General features: G+C 36.2%; 2 protein-coding genes across 2 annotated transcripts in view; one reads left to right on the forward strand and one right to left on the reverse strand.

Annotated features, from left to right (window-relative positions):
* The window catches only part of LOC107746117 (uncharacterized), a 6,663-nt gene extending 5,638 nt beyond the window's left edge, over positions 1-1,025 (reverse strand). Inside the window, exon 1 of the mRNA XM_016560212.1 lies at positions 917-1,025. Coding sequence (XP_016415698.1) covers positions 917-1,025 — 109 coding nt within the window. The remainder of the gene's footprint in view (positions 1-916) is intronic.
* A 7,346-nt stretch (positions 1,026-8,371) lies between these two features.
* On the forward strand, positions 8,372-18,464 carry LOC107746088 (neuromedin-K receptor-like). The gene is made up of 5 exons (XM_016560166.1): positions 8,372-8,849; positions 10,961-11,149; positions 11,640-11,790; positions 16,068-16,264; positions 17,289-18,464. Exons 1-5 carry the CDS (start codon positions 8,482-8,484, stop codon positions 17,518-17,520), a joined length of 1,137 nt encoding a protein of 378 aa, XP_016415652.1. The 5' UTR covers positions 8,372-8,481; the 3' UTR covers positions 17,521-18,464.
* Positions 18,465-25,369: the final 6,905 nt, after the last annotated feature.

A 25,369-nucleotide genomic window follows, 5' to 3' on the forward strand; every position in this document is an offset into this window, starting at 1 on the left:
TTCGGGTTTCTGAGTGCACACGTACAGAGAGCAGGTGTCACAGCATGTGAGTACTAAACTAAGTTCTCATTCACACACAAGTTTACGTTAAAAACACACGAGTTACAAAAACAGTCTATGTCATGTCTGCGAAGGTAAACTGCTGCGAAATAAATCGCATGTTTATTTTAGATCTGTGTGGCAGCAGCAATATACAGTAAATAAATCAATAAATCCTCTGCTCTGTTGTCTCCTCTGAGTCTGGGACTCTAGTGTTCTGTGCTCGTCTGTGCAGACAAAGACAGAACAGTTAGCATGTTTTGCTCAATCTTTCGCCATGGCATTAAAGCTGGTACACCATTTTCACTTGCGAAATCAAAATGAAGGCGCTGTGGGTGTAAACTTACAGATTAAGGGGCGGTAATATTATAATGAGATCCCTTTGCCACGTCACTCACGGAGAGCGAAATCAGACGAGCTCGTTTTCTCAGACGCTTGCAGAAAAAGGCTTCCCAAAACAAAGTTACTGGGTTAATCTTTTTCACGTTTCCTTGGTTGGTAGATGCACCGGGGACCTGATTATAGCACTTAAAACCTGGAAAAGTCAGATTTTCATGATATGTCACCTTTAAGGCTCTGCTGCTAGAGAGGGAGTTTTGCTGTTTTCTGTCAGACTCAGAACTGCATACTGTTGTTCTTTTAAACGATTTTTACAAGCTGTCTCACATTCTACCACAACATGCAACATATCAGAGCAAGGGCTACAAAGGTGAAAGGAAAACCTCCTACTGTTGTTTGTAATGTTGTTTCTCTCCTTCTTCCAAATGCTTTCTCTCTAATAGTCTTACTGAGTGAAGTTGCACAAGGCATAAGAAACCTTTGGACACATACGGTGAGGTGTGACAGGGCATGCAGAACATACGACACAATGATTTACCTCGTTCTTCTCTGCCTGCCTCAGTCAGCAGCACTGGATCATCTTTCACACATGATGCTGCTGATGTCACAGCAGCTCTCACTTCCACTGGCCATGAAGCTCCACACATGCGCTAAAGAGAGAGTGTGTGTGGAAGGAAAAACAAGGGGGAGGAGAAACTTGACAACTGAGAGGACTGCAGAACTTTATTATTATTAATAACTAAACATAATGACTCTACATAACGACAGAGAAAATCGGGGAAGCGAGATGAATAGCTAGCTGTTGTGTGAGAAAATGTAACGGTTGATAGTCTCAACACAATGATTATTGGGCTTTTATTATTATTATAAATTATAGCTTATTAATATATGTTTTCCCCATTTGTCCCCTCTAGTTGTCCGCATGTGTCAAGTTCAGCTCTGCGGCGATAGAGAATTTGCTCACAGGAGGCGCATATGTAGCAGTTTAGCCAATGGCTGATTGAAGATATAAACATATTCAAGATATGACATAAAATTTAAAGGTGCAGTAGGAGATCTTGGAAAATGCTAACTTTAGCCTAATAGCACTGAAAGCGAACATCCCACCCTCCCTGCAATCGCCGTCCAAAGCCACGCCCCCTGAACGCATTTACGCTCACAGACCAGAATACCAGAGACAACATTACTACAACAGGTTACATCAGCGGTTCCTAATTCCGAAGTGAAGTAAACTTCAACGGATTTCCCCTGCTCAAATATATTACACAGAACAATGACTTGGACTTAGAATGCTGCGGGCGTTTTTTTTTTTTTCACGGAAATTCATGTTTCATGATCCCTGTGACTTTTTCTGTTAACCCTATTATGTATTCAGTGTGCTCCCCATTGTAAAGAGACCGCAGGGTTGAAGAGGGAGGGGGGAGGGAGGGCTGGATGATGTTGAATTGAGATGTTACATTGTTTTCATTCTGACTTGTTTGCTAATAATAAAAAAAAAAAAAAATGTTTCTGAAGACAATCACCTATTGCACCTTTAACTAATCAGCGCCCACAAATCTGCTGAAGTCTGGACTAGTCTGCAGGCAGGGCCGGATTAACATAAGGGCTAGGCGGGCTGAAGCCCCAGGGCCCGTGAATTGAGGGGGCCCGACGTGATTGGCTGTGGAGGAAAGGAAAAGTAGACCTAGAATTGATTGGCCATAGGGAGAACCCAAAGCGCATGGGAAACAAACATTAAAGCCAAGTGATGAAGCGGCACTACTGTAGCTCGACACTTTCGACGCTCTATTGAAGTGATAATAAGCAGCGCTTGCCCATTTGAATTCGACACACACATGACACTTATATTTGAACAGTAAAGTCTCTGTGGTGAAGCTGGCGGAAACCAGATTGAATAGCACCGACCGACCATGTAAACTAAAGTGTAGATGTAAACTGTACAAAACTGTAAATAAGCTATTTAATCCACAGCACCACACCTAGGCTATTTAACATGCAGTTACTGACAGAAAAATATGAATTCAATAATTAAGAGCCTGCAATATAATGGAATATTAATATTGTTAAATGCATTTTAAGTATTCCAAAATATCATTTGTTTTCGTTCGTTATTTATTAGTAAATTATTTATTTATTCCAATTGCCCTAACCCCAGCAAAACATTTATGGGGGACTGTGTGGGCCAGATGGGCTGAATTTTAGCGCCAGTCCAGCCCTGATGATTCTCCTCTTCTAGGGCCAGAAAGAAGACCTTCTAATAATAAATAAAATATTTAAAATAAACTCCTTAAGGGAGCTGCATGCTCAAAAGTTGTTTTTGCTTCTGGAAACCTGTTTGCTTTGACTTCATATCTAGTGTTAATGTATTTATTCTTTTAATGTATTGTAGCCTGGAATATTTAGTGTGCAAGAGATTTGATTTTAAAAAAAGCCGAATTATTCCTGGTAGAAAACGTTGTGGCACCAAGATACGCTACTATGAAGGGGGGCCCTTGGGTTTGCTATAGCCTCAGGGCCCTATGTGTTCCTGTCTGCAGGGGATTAAGTTTGAGAATGATGTAACAATTATGTTTTTGCTGTTGCACTGTATACATAAATGGTGAATTATGACAATTAAAAAGTATTTTAACTTGCCTTGAAAAAAAGCTTGCAGGAAAAAAATTTTTTTGTGTGAGAATAATAACCCTGAACTTGGTAAAACTATTCTTTTTTATTTCAAATATGTTTCAGTCCCAAAATATGTTTCAAGTCTTGTTTTTTCCCCCCTTACCAATACGTTTTTCTTTAACTGTTTTGCATTAAATCATCCTGGGATATTTGCTAAATATGTTGGATGGGCACAGCCCTAATTAGAAAACCACCAGCCGTCACTGGCCATGATGTGAAGTGTTGTTGTATGGAGAATCAATGCATTAAGATTGTAAAATAACAGCATATGGCTTTGAAATGACATGATGGTGAAAAATGATGGCTTCTGGTTTATATGGTTAAAATATCAATTCAAGACGCACTGCAATTTCAGTTTGCATACTCTGCTGCCCTCTTCTGGAAATTAAATTACATCATGTGACGTTAATCTGAATTCTCATATACTATGCCTTAAAGTAGCCTGTTCTTTCCTAATTCACGCAGCAATCAAAACGTGTACTTTTAAATTCATATTGTCAATAGATTCAGGTACAACTCTGGTTTATATGATGAATGTTTTCCCCCATAATCTCACATAATGGGTATAAATGGGTGTTGACTGACTCAAACTACGAAATTACCAAAAATAATATAGCCTATTATAGAGCAATTCAGTCTCTTGTTCAATCAGCTTAATGTCACATGAGAGCACAGGGGCGTCTGGGTTTTCCATCCATTTTCTCTTTCAATCTCAGCAGCAGTACCACTCAAACTGGCAATCGCACTCAGTATGACTGAGAGGAGTAATTTAACCTAACCTAGAGTTGATTTAAAAATACCCCAGAAATCAAAGATGTGAGATTTCACAGAGCTTGAATGAAATCAGGTAGTTCTTTTGAGGACTGGGTCTTCTCTTGCTGAAGCTGGAGAAAGCAATCTTTAAACTAGCTGTGTGCACAATGGATGTAATCAGAGATAGAAGGCAATCTCTGTTCTGAAGAAACATGTGAAGTAGGACCCTGCTGAGAGCTTCAGCAACAAGAGTGCTGTGAAGACAGAGACGGTAGTGGCATGTGATGGAGTTTGAGTCGAGACACGCAAGGTTCATCTCATTAAACACGCAGCCTTGTTAAAGCTTTTCACTGAGCACCATGAGGCAATTTTCTCTCTTCATTCTCTGGCATTGTATGTCTTCAACCTGTGGATCTCAGTTTAGCAAAGGACAGTGCATTTTAATAGTAATGTCTGATCAATTAAAATCGATGCAGTCTGTAAAGTAAGCAGCACCCCTGCTGGCCTCAATAACACCTCTTCCCTCAGCAACCTTTGTTTTCTTCAGGAGGTCTGGCTGCAGGATGATAGCTGATGACAGAAGAGGAAATGAAGAGAAAAGTGAGAAATGTGTATGTTTTCTTGTAACTTAATTCATAGTTTTTGACAATGAAAGCATGTCACACAACTTTTCCAAGTTGGTATCTGATTATTTAGATTAGCTTCTACCAAGTGACGGATGAATTTGCACTAAAATACTGTAGAGTTTAGTTGGATGCTCAACCTTTGACTATTACTTGCTATTTTGATGAACACAACTACTTGCATTTTATTATTTACATTGTTTTTTTTACCTTGTTGTCCAGACCCTATCAGGAACATTTTTGGATCCCAACTAGGGCTGCATGATTTGGGGAAGAAAAATCGAAGTTTTTATGCTCAACCTTTGACTATTACTTGCTATTTTGATGAACACAACTACTTGCATTTTATTATTTACATTGTTTTTTTTTACCTTGTTGTCCAGACCCTATCAGGAACATTTTTGGATCCCAACTAGGGCTGCATGATTTGGGGAAGAAAAATCGAAGCACAAAAGAAGATATTTTAAAGAATGTTGGTAACGAAAAAGTTGATGGTAGCCATTGACTTCCATAGTATACTACTATGGAAGTCAATAGTTACTGTCAACTGTTTGGTTCCCAACATTCTTCAAAATATCTTCTTTTGTGCACAACAGAAGAAACTCATAGAGGTTTGGAACAACTTGAGGGTGAGTAAATGATGACAGATTTTTCAATTTTGGGTGAACTGTCCCTTTAAAGCTTCTTGTTTGTTGACAACAGCTGGTTTATACGTTTGGGAGATGGTTGGCACTTGTTGCATTCCCAAATGCATGTTATAAGAGCCCCAAACTCAGAGCGGATGCAGAGATCAGTTTGTGTGGGGCAACTTTTACTGCAAGCCGAGCCGCTCTGAGATACTGAAATCACTGAAACATGAGCTGCTCACAGTCTTTATTTTGATTAATCAGTGCAGCCCTAATTGCAACCCACCAATTGAGAATCCACATTTTAAACATTTACCTGTTGATTGGTGATTCCCCCATCAGAGTCCACTTGCCAAAAAAATAAAAATAAAAGCTCACCCCACTACACAGCCACACACTTGCATTGTGCCATTATTATTCCCCTTGTGAAGTAGAGGAAGCAACTGTTGGTCTGATTCATTAAGTGTGCTTCAATCAGAATTTAATCCCTTTTAATTGGAAGAGCTTCTCCCCAGGCACTGACAGAGTGTGAAAGCTAGACTCCTCCAACAGGCATTAGTGGAGGTTGCCAGATCTGCATAAAAGGGCAGCGTCTTCCCGGAGAGCTCAAACATCTGCGGAAGCATCAAAGGATTATTGAAATAGTCGAAGATGAAAGGTACCAAACCACCTGAACCCTGGGTGCACGGTGAGATGCGTAACATGGCCTTTCTGTGGTTAGAACACACACAGACAAACACAGGCATGAGCGTAAACACATGTACACAAACATGCACGCGCATCTACTGGTGAAGCTGTGTACATATGTATAGGCTAAATTATTATCTTGGCTAGTAATTTAAAGGAATAGTTTACCAACTGAAAACTTGCTGAAAATATACTCACCCTCAGGCCATCCAAGATGTAGATGAGTTTGTTTCTTTATCAAACAGATTTGGAGAAATGTATGATTACATCACTTGCTCACCAGTGGATCATCTGCAGTGAATGGGTGCCGTCAGAATGAGAGTCCAAACAGCTGATAAAACATCACAATAATCCACACGACTCCAGTCCATCAATTGATGTTTTGTGAAGTGAAAAGCTGGAGTTGTATGGATTACTTGTGGATTATTGTGATGTTTTTATCAGCTGTTTGGACTCTCATTCTGACGGCACCCATTCACTGCAGAGGATCCACTGGTGAGCAAGTCATGTAATGCTACATTTCTCCAAATCTTTTCCCATGAGGAAACAAACTCATCTACATCTTGGATGGCCTGAGAGTGAGTACATTTTCAGCAAATTTTCATTTTTGGGTGAACTTTTCCATTAAAAGCAATAGATCACCAAAAATTAAATTTATGTCATTATTAACTCATAACTCATAAACCCATATAGTTGTATGCACAAAATATGCAAGAATGAAATCTGTTTCTTTTAAACTAAAACACACACACACACACACACAAATGTACTCTATATGAGTCATCCACATATCCAAAGTTTTGAAGCTGTACATTTTAATCTGTTCCTTACACAAGGCTTTCAATAGCTAATTTTAAGGTTCTTTTGTTGTGTTTTTATAGACAGTATATCTCGACAGACCTGCTTTTGTGTAGAAATGAGCTATGTGAAGATTCCTCTAATCTTGCTGTGAATATTAGTAAATAATAACAGAATTTTTGTTTTTGAAGTCTATTTGACAACCAAATAGTTTGACAATTATATTCAATTGTTGCGCTGTTGCTGGACAAGATGTTCTTCTTGCACTGAATATAAATGCGCATCACACTAAGCTGTTTTGCGTCATCTGTCAGATCAGAGAGAAAGATGTGGGAAACGTTATGGAATGTTGTGACAACTCATTCACAGACATGGAAGATTGTTCATTTGAGAAGAAGTAACAGAGATCGCAGTTCAGGCTTTTTAAAAAAAGTTCAAAACTACTGACACTTCACTGCCTTGCTGTTTTAGGATTGACCTCAAAGACTGTGAATTAATATAGGGAGGCGTTACAAAGCAACTCTATTGCCAATTACAGTTTATACCAGCTAGACAGCGACACGCGCTTCACTCAACATTGCCTGCATCCTTTCAGTCAGATTAAGATGAACCTCAAAGGACTATAAATCAGTCATTATCCATACTAATTAATCATTACCTTTACAAATTTAACACTGACTTAACATTTTAAATATCATAATTTCTTCAGTTAATGCTTGAGTAGTATAAGACATTTTGTAACTAGATTATATTTAAAAAATGCTGGGTTGTTTCAACTCAACTTTGGGTCAAATATGGACTAACCCAACTTGTGGGTTACATTTTTACATTAAATTGTTAACCCAAAAGTTGGGTTAGTCCATATTTGACCCAAAGTTGGGTTGAAACAACCCAGCATTTTTTAGAGTGTATGTAAATGTATTGTAATGAGAAGGACGGGCTCCCTCAGCCTAGTCTGGTTCCATCAAGGTCCGTCACCGCCCCCCTAAACATGTTAGGATGTTTATTTCTTCGCCATAATCACATTTGGCTCCTTCACAATTAAATAATAATTTTCTGTAAAGCTGCTTTGAAAAGATGTGTATTGTGAAAGTGAAATAAACATTTTGTGGTGATAATATTGCTAATCTTTACAATAATTTGCAATCCTCTAATACACAAACCAATATATTACAAAAAGATTTATGGAAGAGGATTATGGGAATTAAGAGTAATGAAGAGAATTACAAATTTCAAATGTGTTTGCAAAGTCATTACTTTTGTGTCTTGAGTGTTGGTAACCAAACAGTTGCGATATAGTTAAATGGTAGCCATTGATTTCCAAAAATATACTGTGGAAGTCAGTCAACTGCGTGGTTGCCAACATTCTTCTAAATATCTTCTTTGATGACAGAATTTCATTTTTGGGCGAACTATCCCTCTAAATATTTAGAACTGGTAGACCACTTAACCATGGATCCATGAAGGAGGACCATAAATTGAACAAAAGTATAACTTTTCATAAAGAAAATTGCTTTAAAGTTTTTTCCCCCCCCACCACATTTGCAGTAAACGCATATAAATTCATATTTTATATAAATTCGATGCTGAAGTGAAACGAACTGCCTTCGTTCAGAAGCCCATCCCATTGAAATTGTTTTGGTTCATTTAGGAAGGCTGGTGACTATAAAGTATTTTTCAGTCCTTCATTGAAAATCTACTGAAACTATCCCACTTTTGCATGTCTCTCTATTCATTTGAGCAGCAACATGTGGCAGGAGCAGCAGCATCTCCAGATGTCTGTCATATGAGGCATGACTGCGCGTCACCGCTATTTTGGACACTTTGGATGGAGCGCAGGAGGATGCGCACGAGGACGTGCCAGATCTATACTTGACACTATAGAAGCATAAATATATGTATCAGATCAAATCCTAGCTGTTTAAGAAGGATATCACAGTAAGTTGATAATGGCTGGTCCTCAGAGCGGCTCAAACGTAACGCGTAATTTCACAAATCAATTCGTGCAGCCGCCGTGGCGCGTCGCGATCTGGTCGGTCGCGTACAGCTCCGTGCTGGCGGTCGCTGTGTTCGGTAACCTCATCGTTATTTGGATCATTTTGGCTCATAAACGGATGCGCACCGTGACCAACTATTTCTTGCTCAACTTGGCGTTCTCCGACGCCTCGATGGCCGCCTTCAACACGCTCATCAACTTCATTTACGCCACGCACGGAGAGTGGTACTTTGGAGAGGTTTACTGCAAGTTCCACAACTTCTTTCCCGTGACCGCTGTGTTTGCCAGCATTTACTCCATGACAGCGATTGCAGTCGACAGGTAAGACTGTTTATGATTAATTATAACATTTTGATCGTGCAGGATACTTGATTCAGGGTTCTCCTGGGAATTTTACACACCTGGAAAAGTAGCTATATAATAAAAGCCTATAAGAATATGATCTATTAAAAAAGCATTAAAATGTCATTGTAAATTAGCTGGCAGCAATAAAATGTTGGGTTTACCCAAACATTTAACAAATAGAACATTTAACAATATATAACAAATAGAGGACTGTAAAACTGATAAAAAAAATTGTTAATATGAATTCCATGTGGAATTATGTGGAATTGTTTATTAATTCCAAAAGTGTTGGAATTAAAGTAGTAATGACCTCGAAATAACGTCATCAGGCTGTAATTCGTCTTCTTGGTTCTCATAGGAATTTAACAATTTTGAATTCCAGACCTGGAAAATAGAGATATATAATATAAAATACAGTCTATAAAATTATAAAATAATATATAAAACGTATTAAATGCCTTTGTAAATTATCCGGAAGCACATGCACTCTTTCTGCGTTTATTCAAGTTTCTTGTATCATTGTACGTTGAAACTATATGAACAAAAGTAACTGCCTGAGAGCTATTTAAATTTCAGAACGTCCGCTCAATGTGTAGCTACAGCAAAATTGAACAATAAATGTGTTCAGCTATGAGTAGAGGTTGTTGATGAGTCTATATACATTTCAAGCTTTGAAAATGTCTTTAAAAGTCATAAAAGTGGGCTATTTTTAGATGATAAAATTTGGCTAGTATCTATAATGAAATTTTTTTTTGCATTATTTTAAATAGAATAAATCAACATATCATTCATTATACCTTGTTCTTATCTACATTTATTTAGCTAAACTGTTCATTTTCAGTATTACGCAGGCACCATTCATAGCATCAGTTAGTCATGAATGCATCTAATGAGATGAGATCTGTGATACTGATCTGCATGATCCAGAGCATAGGGGGACTTTTCCTTCATTAAAAGATTACAAGCTCAGTCTGTGGCTGTGTAGGAGCCAGAGAACATCTCTTCATCTTAACTCTGCGTAATCTTTCAGCATACACGAGTGTTCATCCATATGCTGCCTCCCCTGTTTGTTTCATGTTAACAAAAGGTTTGACTTCAGACAGGGTTTTGCACCATTCAGACATGAATTGTGCATAATTTGTGAGTTTGAATTGAGGGAGCAAACAGGAAGCAGAATTCAATTTTAAAGGGGTCATATGATGCTGCTAAAAAGAACAGTATTTTGTGTATTTGGTGTAATGAAATGTGTTTATGCGGTTTAAAGTTAAAAAAACACATTATTTTCCACATACTGTACATTATTGTTTCTCTATCTCTTTGGATTTGAGACTTTAGTCTTTGCAACTTTACAGATCTTCTTTATGCACCAAGAGCTTGTAACACTCCAAAGAGAAAGGAAAAATTGAAATCGCATCATATGACCCCTTTAAATTTAAGTGGAATTAAAATTTTTAATAATGCACTGTAAAAATAAAACTCAAAAACTATACCAAAGTAAATCCTAGACCTATTTTTATATGACCCATAAAGATGTCATCATGCATAAACCTGAAACATTATTAACTATCAGTGTTTTGTTTTGTTTTCTTCCTGACAATCAAATTCTAATTCAACATCTCACACTCGTTACGTTCTTCAGTTAGATTTAATTATGGACCCTTTTCACAGACTGTGATGACGCATTTTCACAGTTATTAACATTGCAAATCTACCAACTTTTTTACATATTCATTTTTTTTAGAAAAAAATTTATGTACATTAATAACATTACACATTGTGTTTTATTACCTTGTCATCAAGATTACAGAAAACTAATGCTGATGTATGAGTTCTTCTTAAACGGCTAAGGGAGTGACAGCAAATTTGACATCTTTCTCTCTTCTGACCATCGTAATGAATCTCTGCCATTTTTTCCCCCTCTTTTGTAAAGTCATAGAAACTTTATTGTGGATATTTCTTTGAAATGAGAACACAAAAATTATATACGTTGTAGTCTCCATTCACAACTATTGAAGTTCACCCAACTATGATGACTTCTGTTTCTGTGTGAAAAGGGTTCATTTAAAACCATGTTCTTCTTTATGCAGGTACATGGCCATAATTCACCCTCTAAAGCCTCGTCTGTCAGCTACCGCTACTAAAGTGGTGATTGTCTGTATTTGGGCCCTGGCTGTGATTTTGGCCTTCCCGCTGTGTTTCTACTCGACCACGAGAACTATGCCTCGCAGAACCATCTGCTACGTCGCCTGGCCGAGACCTTCTGAGGATTCGTTCATGTAAGAGATTCATTTGTTTCTGACAACAGTCCCAGATCAGTCACTAATGAGGTGGATTTCATTGAGGAATCTGTCTTAGAAGCCAGATGTGTGTGCAGAAAGCAAGACAGCAAGCCGAGGATTTCACACCGGCTGACTGCTTTTTCTTCTGCTTGATTGTAATTTCTGTACAGCCTGCGCTTCTCAGGCTCTGCTTCCACTGCTCAAATATTGGTAATGCTCTTTCTGGCTTTACATTGCCTGCTATCTTTACACTAAGTGCCATCTGCCAGTGAGGCGAGAAAACCAAACACATTACCTATTTACCGGTGGCCAAATGGTGTGTCAGAAGTGTAAACAATCTTCCTGACTCACAATCCAAACTTATTGTCTAAACACCAAAGCGCCAAGCATTAGATAAGCCTATTTGGGTTTATCATTTGGTGAGATACATAAAAACCACGAGTTTTTCTTTTTTTTACAACGGCGTCCTCTCCTCTCACCTGTGCAGGTATCATATCATAGTAACGGTGCTGGTGTACATGCTGCCCCTAGTGGTCATGGGTATCACCTACACTATAGTCGGGGTGACACTTTGGGGAGGAGAGATTCCTGGAGATTCGTCGGACAGTTATGTTGGACAGTTACATGCCAAAAGGAAGGTAAGAGGACATACTGACATATATTAGTTTTGGTCAAAAGGCTTGGAAAAACATATGCTGTGGTTTTCATCTTAAATTAGTTCTTCAGCATGACTTTCTTTCTTCTGCAGAACATGGAAGAAGGTATTTTGAAGAATGTTTCTTGTCCAAAACGACATCCAGAACAACATTGAACTCCATGCAGTGTTATTGTTATAATAGCAAAAACATATAATAATAATAATAATAATGCCACTATAAAAATTATAATTGTATTTGTTAATTTAAGTAAAGCTGAAATAAAACAGTAAATGAGAAAAAAACCTTCAAATTAAAAATTAGAATTGTTGCCTTGGCAACTAACTGAAATAAAATAAGTTTAAGTTCTAGTAGTACTAAGATTATTAAAACTAAAACTGAAACAATAAATTAGAATGAATAGAAATATTTAAAAAACAAAAACTAGTAAAAAATAACAGTTTAGTGAGTAGTTTGCAAAAATATTAAATGAAAAAGAAAACTACAAATATAAAAACAAACACTAATTCAAAATATGAACAAATACTGCATGGACTTTCATTGCATGGACAAAAATAAGTCTTTTAAAGTGAGCTTTATGTTAAAACTTAACATTCTGGCAAGGTTCTCTTAAAGTTGTGAAGAAACGTTCTTCCAGTAAGAAAACATTTGTTCAAAGTTATCTGGTCTTTGATAACATTCGTAAAAAATAAATAAATAAAAATAGCACAAAAACCATTATATATATATATATAGAGCATTCATTTTTTCTGAAACCTTTTTATTTGGACGTTTTTTATGTCACGACTAACTAGTTTCAAAATGTTCAGAGAACATTCAAAAGTAATATTTGCAAAATTATAAAATGGAACACTCCCTTAATGTTTTTGAGAAGGATTGCATAAACATGAAAAAAAAAATTTTAACTGGATATTTTGAATGTTCAGAGAATAATGTTTTCATAACTTAATGTGAACATTATGAAAATGTTCATAAAAATATGTTTGTAAGGAACTGACTGATTTCTCTCATATAATCTCTCTGTCCTCGGTAGGAGCATCAGAATGAGGTGACTAAAGGACAGTGTTTAAGAAATGAGCCCATGCATTTGTAAATCATAGAAATGAATCTATGTATTTGCTGTTACCTGTACTTAGGGAATCTCACTGTATTGCTATATCTATTTGATATTTTTCCACAGATTAAGGTCATGTCTGGTTTATCCCGCAGGTCAGCTCTGAGCTTTTTGTGACACGTGCTCGCACATGTGGGACAGTGATAGGTCCCTCTCAGGGATTAATCTGGGACAATTCATCTCGTATTGTGCAAAAATGGTTTTTACAGAATGGTTCTTAAGAGATTACAGAATCGTTTCAGATATAACCGTAGGCTTACGCTGGATTAAAGTTACCTTTACACAACCTCACTTTCCAAAGCCCATTGATTGTTTTAAAGAGCCTGCTGATTGGCTAGAAATGTAACAAAAAGGATTTCAGTAGGTTTCGCAGGGCGTGTGAACCCTTTCTCAGACTCTTGATTGGAGAGAAGTATAAAAATTTGCACTGGTGAATTAAAAGCATTTTCACACACACACACACACACACAGCATTTATTTGAAATAGAATTCTTAGAATTATTTTATAACATTATAAATGTCTTTACTGTAATTTTTGCCAATTTAATGTGTCCTTGCTAAAAAAAAGTATTAATATCTTTTAAAAAATCATACTGACCTCAAGCTTTTGAATGATAGTTGAACTCAAAAAGCAGAATACAATAATAAAATAATAGTAGTAAAATAATTTAGTTTATTATATCAACAGTCTGTGAACGGTCTGTGAGTGTAACGTCTGAGGCTGAGACTCAACAACACATCAGAGCACAAAGATCTCAGGCGATTGGTTGGACGTTTACATGCACTTTATATCTTTCTCATTTTTTGAGAACTGAACACTTAACTGGCACCTCTGTTGTTAATGTTAAACATTTTCAAGCCATTAATCTATCGCTTTTGAAAACACCATTCCTTCATTCTTTTAGACCGAGGATCCTTTGCTAACTTTAGTGCATGACAACCTTTGAAAAGCCACTCACAATGTCTCAAATGGCCTCATTAATTTGTGCATAATTTGACACGGACCTGTTGGAAAAGACAAAGAAACGCCGTCCATCATCAATCAATTAACTCTTTCATTTGCACCTTGTCTGTAAAAAAGCGACAAGTCTTGTACCCTGAAGAGACCCCGCTGTACTTTAATGAGTAATGGGACGCAGTGGAGCCTTGTGAATAATTGCTGATTGACAGTTACACAAAGCAGAGAAAGGTTAGGTGTGACGTAACCCTAGCGGCGGATACGATGAGCCACGGGCGGCAGAAGTGTCAGAGAGTGCCAGTTTGACAAAGGTTTACCCATTTTTTGCTCAAAATAAAACAAACATTAAAATAAAATAAAATGTGCATTTCAGCTAGTTGCCAATATCTATCTATCTATCTATCTATCTATCTATCTGTCTGTCTGTCTGTCTGTCTGTCTGTCAACAAAAACTATTACAAATGATAAAAACACAACAAAATTACTAATACTTTTTCAAAGAAATTGAATACTTGGATTCAGCAAGAACATTAATTAAATGAAAAGTGCGTAAATAGATTTATAATAATAAAAAATATGTATTTCTATTTCAAATAAATGTTGTTCATTTTAACTTTCTATTTATTAAAGGGGTGGTTGATTGCGATTTCAGTTTTTTAACGTTAGTTAGTGTGGAAAGGTTAGGTGTGACGTAACCCTAGCGGCGGATACGATGAGCCACGGGCGGCAGAAGTGTCAGAGAGTGCCAGTTTGACAAAGGTTTAGCCGAAGTTTATTAAGGTTGCAAGGGAGCGTATGAATGGTGTTCAATCAGTGTGAAAGTACATTGTCTTTCAGGAGGGCAGGTGAACATGACCTGTCAAGAAGGTACAGCTCGTTTTCTACTCGATGTGTGACTGACTAGACGCCAAGCAGTGTTCATCACACTTACATAGCCATTCAGCTGTTTGATCATAAACAATATCTGCAAAGTTACGAAGTTGAACTTTCGATGCAAACGGAGATATCTTCTTTTAAAATTCTGGCAGCTTAATGCCTACAAAAACGGCTCGTAAGGGACTACAAGGAGTTACTTCCCGGGTCCGTTACGTCAAGAACCCAGAAAACAATCCTGAAAAAAATCCTGAAATCTTGAAAAAAAATGTATCTTGGTTTCCATAAAAATCTGAAGCAGCACAACTGTTTTCAACATTGATAATAATAAGAAATGTTTCTTGAGCAGTAAATCAGCATATTAGAATGATTTCTGAAGGATCAACCGTGAAGACTGAGTAATGATGCTGAAAATTCAGCTTTGACCACAGGAATAAATTACATTTTACAGTATATTCAAATACAAAGCAATTATTTTAAATGGTAATAATATTTCACAATATTACTGATTTTACTGTATTATAGACCCCAATCTTTCGAACTGTACTGTGTGTGCAGACAACACTGCTGTTCAAAATAGATTGCGGTGTAAACTGAGGTTGGTCACCTCAAATTTAGGTCCAGCAGTCTCTTCTTGTCTAATTTGTGAGTACTTTGTTGTACTTTCTAAAATGTGCTGAACCGTGGGCCAGATGCTGCTAGTCAGATGTCAGGCTGTGCGAGATGTGAGGCTGTTTAGTGTAACAAGAACAAACGACTCCTGGACCCTGGAACAGTCTGCTCCATTCTGTCCGCCTGATGCCAGTAACAACAAATCAAAAACACAAAATTGTCATTTGGTGCCATTTACATATGACATATGCAATTATGTACTTTTCAGCACACTGCAATTTCCTCCTGCTCTTTCATGATAAAAACTACCACAACTCTTAATTGGGGTTGATTCACATGTCTGATGACCGTTGCAAAACTTTCAGTGTGGTGCTAAATCACTATCCGACATGTTTCCTCTCGTCATTCATTATCTGTTTCTCACATGTCTGATGACCGGTGCAAAAGCTTTCAGTGTGGTGCTAAATCACTATCCGACATGTTTCCTCTCGTCATTCATTATCTGTTTTCAGGTTTGAGTTTTCGTTCACTGAACAATGGCAGCAGATGGCTTTGAGTCGGCAGATGGAGACTTCAGACTGCGAGCTGAGCCGTGACTTTCCCTGATGCTGTTTTCTTCCAGAACACAAGAAGCCGAAACTCATATGCTTTGCTGGCATATGCTTCATGTTGTGACTAAATGATCACTGGCTCTCTCCTCAGGTGGTGAAGATGATGATCGTGGTGGTGGTGACCTTTGCCCTCTGCTGGTTGCCCTATCACGTCTATTTCATTGTGACGGGTCTAAACAAGCGTCTGAACAAGTGGAAGTCCATCCAGCAGGTCTATCTGTCTGTGTTGTGGCTGGCCATGAGCTCCACCATGTACAACCCCATCATTTACTGCTGTCTGAATGGCAGGTAATGAATCACTCATATACTAATATACACTCAAGCTGCAAAATTAACTTCCAAGATTCCAGATTCCAGATTTTATTTGTCACATACAAGTTATATAACATACAACAAGCAGTGAAATGTAGGTCTGGCATACTCTTTATAGACTGTGCAAAAAATAAGAAGAAAATTAAATACAAAAAATTAAATATACACAATATATAAACTTTTTGCCACATCTGCAGATAGAGAACATTTTCTGGCCATTTATATATATAATTATATAATTTGTAATATTGTAGCAATATATATAATATATCAATATATATAAATAATATATAATATTAATATATTATTTTTAACAATATATTTAATATATTGATTTATAATATATTTAAATTTTATGTTTATTTTTATAATTAAAAAATTATGATTTATTTATAATTTTAATGTATTATTTGAATATAAAAAGGTATAATCCTTACAGTTCTATATAAATTATGTAGCTTTGCCGTTCTTACAAAATTTACCAGTCAACTGGCAAGTTACTTGGTCTTATTTAATAATGAAATAAATTGTAATATTTTTGTATTTATTTAATATTGATTTGTAATAAAAATATATTTACTATAGTAATAGTATAATATAGTAATATTAAATATATCTATATAATATTTATGTATTTATATATTATATTATGTATTTACATAATTAATGTTATTTTTAATAATATATTTAATTTGGAATCAAATCAGTTTCAAAATATTAAAAAGTATCATTCTTAGACTTCTATTTAAACTTTATAATCTTGCCGTTCTTAATAAACTTACTGGTCAACTGGAAAGTAACTTGCTGATGTTTACTTGCTAACGCTTTTTAGGTATTGATTTTTGGATCTACACAATTCCTATACATACAAGATCTATTATCCTAGCTTATTACGAAGCTATTGTTAAGAATCAATTTATTATAGCCTATTAATGTTATCTGTTGCTTTTTGAGATGAACTAGGAATCCATTTCAAAAATCATTTTTTCCAAACCTCCAGGTTTAGGGCCGGTTTCAAACGGGCCTTCAGGTGGTGTCCCTTCATCCATGTGTCCAGCTACGATGAACTCGAGCTCCGTCCCACCCGTCTCCACCCACACAACCAGAGCAGCATGTGCACCCTGTCCCGCATCGACACCAGCATCCACGGCGACGACCCGCGCCAAAGCAACCGCAAGAGCACCAAGTCCCAGTGTCAGGTGGAGGTCAAAGATGAAAGCAGCAGCTACTAAACTCTGCCTTCACAGAGAGCCCACGTTTGCAACCGAGCAGCTCAGCTGAAGGGCCCCACGTGCATCAGATCGTGGTTCTGTTATAGGTGCTCTGTCATAGACATACTTTAAATAACACAAAGCGAATCCATCCACAGGTGTTATATAAATGAGATACTGTACACTTCAGGGTGTGCATTGAGACTAAATGCACTCAAACCTGCAGCATGATGAGGTAATACTGCCTCCAAGTGGAGAACTTTGAGTGTTTTCAGTGTAGTCTAGCATACTACTCAATGCATGCTGCCTAGTGTATACTGCATACTGCCTTCTATGCTTCTTTAAATAGAACACAACATAGTACACATTATGCAATGACAAACATTTAAAACATGAAAACATAGCATGCTACACTACAGATGCATGACCTCATCATGTTGCATGATTATCTAGGAAAATACATTTGGCACATTTGATTCAGTTTTGTTTACAAAAAATGGTTAAAGTCTGTCAGATGATGCTAAAATGATGCTAAAATCTGATTCATTCATTTCAATAGAATTGGACTGTCAAATCAAAGTCAAGTGTGTCCTGCACATTTTGACAGCCGTTTATCTTTGTACATGCACAGACCATGTGCATTCTGTGCATTTTGAACATATCCAGCACTTCTCCTGCGTGAAAGTGTATTTCAGTTTGATTTTTTTGTAAGGGAGATTGACTTCAAAAGTTTAATTGAATGTAAATCTTACTGTAATAATACATCTGAGCCAACAAACGTATAGGCAGATTTTAAACGTGTGCTGTGAGATGAATCAATCAAAAGGAAATGAGTCTACATGATTTTAAATAATGTACTGAGTGACAGAAATAATGGGCTTTATTTGAATTCCGTAAAACCATTCTCACATACATTGGTGCACAAAGCTCTGTCTGTTTTGTAAATAAGGTCTAATGAATGTATATAAAAGACTACAATAACTGAACTATACAGTTTATTTTTGTCTTGTTCATGTTAGATATATTACAGTATGTGCTGTATTTATGATGGACTGCACCACTGATAATGTGCTTATATGGTTTGTATTGAACATAATGTGCAAAGTTAACTTTTCATGACCTAAAATCACTGAAGTATTGTCATAAATGTTGGATGTGGTAGAAATGCTTTTTACGTTTAAATACATTGATGATGTTTTTCCAGCTTTTACACCTGCTTTGATCTTAACTAAAAATATATGTGATAAACTGATCATGTTGGTATGGTCACATTGTTTTGATGTTCAATGTGAACAAAAGTGTATTAAAGTGAGCATCAAATATGATGACAAACTCTTTGTTAGAATCATTTTCTTTTGAGAAACACCATGACATGTTTAAAGCAATGAACTAGCATGACAGACGGTTAGCAAACTTGATCAGTCATTAAGTTGAAATACGTGTGACTTATTTTGGACCATAAGTTATAAGGTGCGTGTTTTCTGCAGCAGATCTTTCTTTTGAGCTCATGCATTGCTCATGTATGGTTGCTGGACCGTGCTACACTTGCTAAGCTTGGTGTGGACAATAATATGCTTGTGCAGTTACAGTCACGTGTCTACTTTGGACTGTTTCGAAATCAAAAATGCATTCCCATTTCCGTCAGAAAATGTTTTAGATTTAGCAAGCGTGCGATGGTTTTCAAAACTGCTAAATGAACCGAAGCAAGCGCAATGCACGTTAATTTTGGTGTGGACAATAATATGCTGGTGCAGTTACAGTCACGTGTCTACTTTGGACTGTTTCGAAATCAAAAATGCATTCCCATTTCCGTCAGAAAATGTTTTAGATTTAGCAAGCGTGCGATGGTTTTCAAAACTGCTAAATGAACCGAAGCAAGCGCAATGCACGTTAATTTTTTGTTATATATATCGCATGTTGTTTTAGGTAATTGCAACCACCAGATGGCGCCATTGTCTGTATTTTTAATTCTGTGCTGGTGAAAGCAATTTGAAGGTTAAAAAAACATTTCGACTGGGAATACATTGTTCCTACAGCAGCTTAAATCCAGTGTCAAGATACTGTTTATGTTGAATTTTGAAGGATATGTTCATTTCCTTATGTAAACCCTAAAAGCATACAGCAATCCGCAACAGATACAAACTTCAACGTTATGAAGAAGAGAATTGTTTATTTTTGGGATAAATTTCCTTATGTAAACCCTAAAAGCATACAAGGAATCCGCAACAGATACAAACTTCAACGTTATGAAGAAGAGAATTGTTTATTTTTGGGATAATGTTTAATGTTATTGCAGTGTGATTGCAAAATGTATTCTCATATCTCTTTTTCAGTATGATGCAAAGGGCCTGTTTCACATGACTTCCTGTTTATTGTAAGTACATCCCTTGTTCAGAATATCTCCCAAAATCTCCCTTCCTATTCCCTGTTGAATGAACCATTTCCCAGCTATTGACGTCTAAACCGGTAAAGACAGGAAAAACGACCCTTACCGCTACTGGGCATAGAGAAATATCTTTTATGCATGCATAAAAGCTACACTTGATATATAACACTGTCTCTGAAAGCAAAAAAAGAAGTCATTATTGTAGAAGATGTTTGTTTTGCTAGGCCCCTCACACATGCATCATTATATGTAGCCTGTTTGGGTAAAGTGGAAGCTACCAAGTTTGGGGTGTCCGAGGGGGGGTGCTGAGTTCAAGTCTGTCAGGTGTGCACATGTACTGTATGACCCAATCCCCTCCCATGCATCCATCCAAACACAGCTCACATATCCCTTTACACTAGTGTGTGTCTGCTCACACAGACCATCTGGGAGGGTATCGATTTATGTGTTATTTTAGTCTCCTCTCACTAACCTTCAAGCTCTTTGCAAGGTCAGTATAATGCTCTGATGAGTCATTGTTGTTCAACAGTACCAGGTCTAAAATGGCCAGGTATGATCGTGTAATCTCAGGACGTTTTGTAAAAAGACGGAGTCACCTCCTGAACTTTATAAAGAGTATAATAACATCTTTTACTCTTTTACTGCATTCTGTCTATGTGCTGAAAACTCTTCACATTGCAAGACTCTTACATACTCAATTTCTCAGTTTAATGTGATCTTTTATTATTATTTAATAATATAAGTAATAATAATGAATGTTATTACTATCATCAATAACAACAAAACAACAAAAACGATAATACCTATTTATTTATTTATCTATTGCCCCTGCATTTATTAAGTCTAGTTTAATTTCATATTTTTATTAGTATATTTCAGGGACTATATAATAATAATAATAATAATAATAAAATATTTTGATAATAATATTTATTTATTTATTTGCTAGTAATAATAATTGTTCTTACTATTATTATTAATAATAAAAAGAATAATACTTCATTATTTTGTTAGTATTTATTAATTTACTTTATGGGGTGATTTATGGGGAGGGGAAAGCTTGAATTTCATATTATTGTGACAGTAAACACTGTCACTTCTGTACATGATCAAAAATGGTAAATAAAAAAACAAATACGCAGACTTAGGCACAATATATATTGAACTGATGCTGCATATCTGACCAAACATAAGCTCATCCCTGTACTATTGTCTCTTAATCACCAACAGCGTATTTCAGAGTTGATTATATAATAATTATTGTTTTTAAGAAATATGGGATAAAGTTAAGCCCTACGAGACCCACTGCCATGATAGAGTTGAGAAAAACTGTAATGATACAATAGCTGGCCTGTATCACAAAAAGCCTTTGTGAGAACTCATATTACATCTGAGCTGGAGTTTGGCCGAACCCATGGGAGACTCTCAATTTTATGATCTGATCATCTCAAAACCCAACTTTTGAGCCTCACTTCTGTGAGATCTAATCTAATAGAGCATATGACTTTAGAAACAACTTCCCTACAGTCATGCAATAGTGCTGGCAGCATCATGCTTCGGGAAAGGAGAAGGATGTTAGGAAAAAATGTTTGTGTACAAAATGTACTATAGAAAGAAAAAAAAAAACTCCCTGAAGAGAATATGCTTCAGTCTGCATGAGCACTGGGTCTGGGAAGATGAGTTTTGAGTTTCCTCTCGCAACAGGACAATGACCAGAGAAACTCCTTCAACCCTAAAAGAGGCATGTCTTGGAGCACACTGTGATCCAATTGAGCATCTGTGGAATGACGTAAAAAATTGCAGCTCACATTCAGTTCCCATCCAGTCTGATGGAGCTTGAGAAATGCTGGAATGAAATGTACAACAATTTCAATGTGAAGATGTGCAATGCAGACAGAGACTTGAGCAAGGAAAATGCAACTACTGGCAAAGGTGGTCCTACCAACTCCTGGGAGGGTTTTAAAATTGTATTTAAATTATGTATACATTTGATATATTTTTAATATATTTGTAAATACAATTTTTCTTATTGTTCTTGTACATTTATTAAAAAAATGGCAAAAAGTTAAATCATTGAACACTATTAAATTATGCAGTGATGATAATAATAATAATTATTATTATTATTGTTAGTGTTAATAATGTGGTAAATATATAAGCAGTAAATATGTTATATGTACTGTACTGTGTGTGTATATATATATATATTAAACAGTTCAATGATGCAATCACAAGGTGTTATACCTTATTGATATGGAATGTCTGTTATTAAATAAAACAAAGCATTTATTTATTTTATTATGGAATAACTATACTGATATACAGTATATAATACTTTTTAAATGTCTATATAAATACTTTGATCTTAGTATTATATAAAGCATGTATGTGTGTATACGTAGTTAATTATAAATTATATAAGTAATAATTAAAAATTAATTAATATGATTAATGATTGTATTATATATTATAGTAATAAATTACATAAATTCACACACATGCATATATGTATTTATATGGACCTACTGGATTTGGACATACAGCTGCAAACTTTTAATATATTTACAACATCTTAAATGTTAGTATCACTACATGTTTGACTTCAGTGTAAAACACCAACCCACACACACAAACAGATGGTGAACTTTGTGGCATCACAAACACACGTACACGAGGGAATCAAAGGTTCAAGCAGTAATGTATGTTCAGCGATGTTTGTCTGGTTTGAGCAATGCTCAGATTCACTTGAAGCTGACGAGGTTCACATGAAGTGACGCTAACACATAGATTTCATCTAGATATGTCACGTGGAATCGTGGGAACCCCATATATGAACCATTAGTTTCCTAAAATGCCACGTGACAAAATTTGGATAATCATATGGCAAACAATCCATCATCCAAGATTTTGTTGGTTTATATTTTCCAATCAAACACATAGCCCCCCCCCCAATAAAATCAGAAACAGAGCTTTGAGCCTTTCAGAATCGCAATATTTACGATTGTTTTCCGTGAAAATCAATCTACACATGCAAATTAGGTTTGGTTAAGAGATTTTAACTTCTGAAAAATGGCACACCTCATCTTTAATATTATTTTCAAGGTTCCTGCTTGCATGCATAGTTTAGATAGAACTGCATGAATAGCCAACTATTGAGGCACATGATAATATTCTTATTCATAAATCAAAAGCACTGCTAATAAGCCTTACTGTATCGCTCTCTAAACAATAAGCTGGAATCCAGGAAAGGCTGCAGTTGATGTGTGCATGCAGTCAGCACTTTTCGGCCCTGTCGAGGGGCCCTACACTTCAAAACCCACACTGATGATGATGGCAAAAAGCAGAGCTGGACAATCACATGTGTCGTGAGCAGGGTGTTCCTGACAGCTGTTCCCTGTGAATGTCCCTCTGTGTCCGACACCAGCTGCTAGGCCTTCAGCACAGAGCACACACATGTCATATAGAGGCTGTCAGACTTCACTTCTGTCAGTTTAGCCAGTTTTAAAATCACTCTCTGTTATCATCTGAAGTATGGCTGAAATGTGGTGCAGACTGAAGAGGGAATGTGGTGTTATAAGAAAAAATGGAAGGCTTGCAAGTGTAAAAAAAATGAAAGTAACCACCTCCAGATTGCATAAGACTTACCAAAGTGTTGTTATGATTGACAAAGACTTTTTGCATAATAGTAATCTCTTAACTTGTATTTGTATTGGTATAAAATATACACATGGTACAGTTATAGTACATTAAGGCCATATTTAGCTAAACCTGAACAAAAAATCTAAATAATTAATTTTATCATATTACTTTCTTTTATAGAAAGCACAAGCACTTTTTTCCAGCAAAACAACAAACTTTTTTCAAGCTACAACAAACAATCAAGTCAAAGACAATCAACAATCAAGACAATCAAGTCTGACTTTTAACAGGGTTACTATCATTAAAATCATTATTTTAAATAAAATATAAAAACTTATTTTACTTCAGCTAGTTGCGATATTTCTCATTTTCGTTTAAAGTTGGTACTAAAATAAATAAAACTAAAAACTAAAACTTAAAAACTATATAGACATATATATATATATATATTTTAAATAATAAACATAAACACACAACTTAATTACAAAAACTAAGTTTAAAAAAAAAATAATGAAATAAAATCTAATTCAAAATGCTGACAAAAACTATAATAGTGTATCTGAACTTCAGTGTCCAAAAGTATCTACTTTTTAGTGTTGCTGTATAGTGTTTTAAGGATACACAAATATATTTGAAACAAATATGCCTTGACCTGCTGAAGATCTGATCGATGTTACACAGAATCAGTAAGTGGCAGACAGTTCAGCTGAAACTATAACTTTGAGAATCCCTCTGGTGGAACAATATTACCATGAAAAAACTAAAACTTAAAAACTATATAGACATATATATATTTTTAAAATAATAAACATAAACACACAACTTAATTACAAAAACTAAGTTGAAAAAAAAAATTATGAAATAAAATCTAATTCAAAATGCTGACAAAAACTATAATAGTGTATCTGAACTTCAGTGTCCAAAAGTATCTACTTTTTAGTGTTGCTGTATAGTGTTTTAAGGATACACAAATATATTTGAAACAAATATGCCTTGACCTGCTGAAGATCTGATCGATGTTACACAGAATCAGTAAGTGGCAGACAGTTCAGCTGAAACTATAACTTTGAGAATCCCTCTGGTGGAACAATATTACCATGAAATCTTCCCTCTGTGACCAGGTCATGGACAGAAATGCTGTTTTGCCCCACGATATAGCTTACTGATCACTGATGAAAGACTAAAATAAAAAAATTTTGAATGACATTTCAGTGTTGATTTTCTGTGTCTCTATCATGACGTAATATTTTCAGCGTCACCTGCAGCTGGCCAATAAGCGCTCTTCCACCAACTAGCTGTATTAACTGGGCTGACATCAATTCAGTGGCATTCCAGGAACTAGCTACTTGTATTTGTTGAATGCATAGCTGTAAAGAGCATCACACGCCTTGCGGCTAATGAGCATGTAAACGCAGCAGTCGAGAAAGTAGCGTGTGACGTCATGTCCCCTTTCACCCAGTTTCTGCTGCTCGCGCTCCGAGGCGAGGTTACTCTCGGTCATTGCAGCACTGCAGAGTCGTTCTTCCGTTTAAACCTGCATCTTTATACTCGGTCTTAGATTAATAATGTCATTACATGTGCGTTTAATGGACTTAATTTACTTGAGGGAAACATTTGGTTTAATGCATAATTGTGTACATGTGTAATGGAAAGAGTTCAACAGGGTGTCGCGCAACGGCAAGTCAAAGAAGGAATAGATTTCGGTAAAGAAACGTCGAATAAAACGCATAATGCATGAATATATTCAAAAGCAAGATGTTATGATGCCCGAGTATACAGAAGAGCTATATTTATCCAGCACCCCCTCTCCCTCCCCCTTCGCGGGGTTACTATCGGACAAACCGA

Source organism: Sinocyclocheilus rhinocerous, unplaced genomic scaffold, assembly GCF_001515625.1.
Source record: "Sinocyclocheilus rhinocerous isolate Xijiao unplaced genomic scaffold, SAMN03320098_v1.1 scaffold107, whole genome shotgun sequence".
Lineage (NCBI taxonomy): Eukaryota > Metazoa > Chordata > Actinopteri > Cypriniformes > Cyprinidae > Sinocyclocheilus > Sinocyclocheilus rhinocerous.

What these genes read in the sequence shown, in the direction of transcription:
- LOC107746088 (XM_016560166.1), top strand. Translation starts at nt 8,482, where the DNA reads ATGGCTGGTCCTCAGAGCGGCTCAAACGTAACGCGTAATTTCACAAAT. An exon ending in ACAGCGATTGCAGTCGACAG is followed by an intron (nt 8,850 to 10,960) that starts GTAAGACTGTTT and finishes TTCTTTATGCAG; the next exon opens with GTACATGGCCATAATTCACC. An exon ending in TACTGCTGTCTGAATGGCAG is followed by an intron (nt 16,265 to 17,288) that starts GTAATGAATCAC and finishes CCAAACCTCCAG; the next exon opens with GTTTAGGGCCGGTTTCAAAC.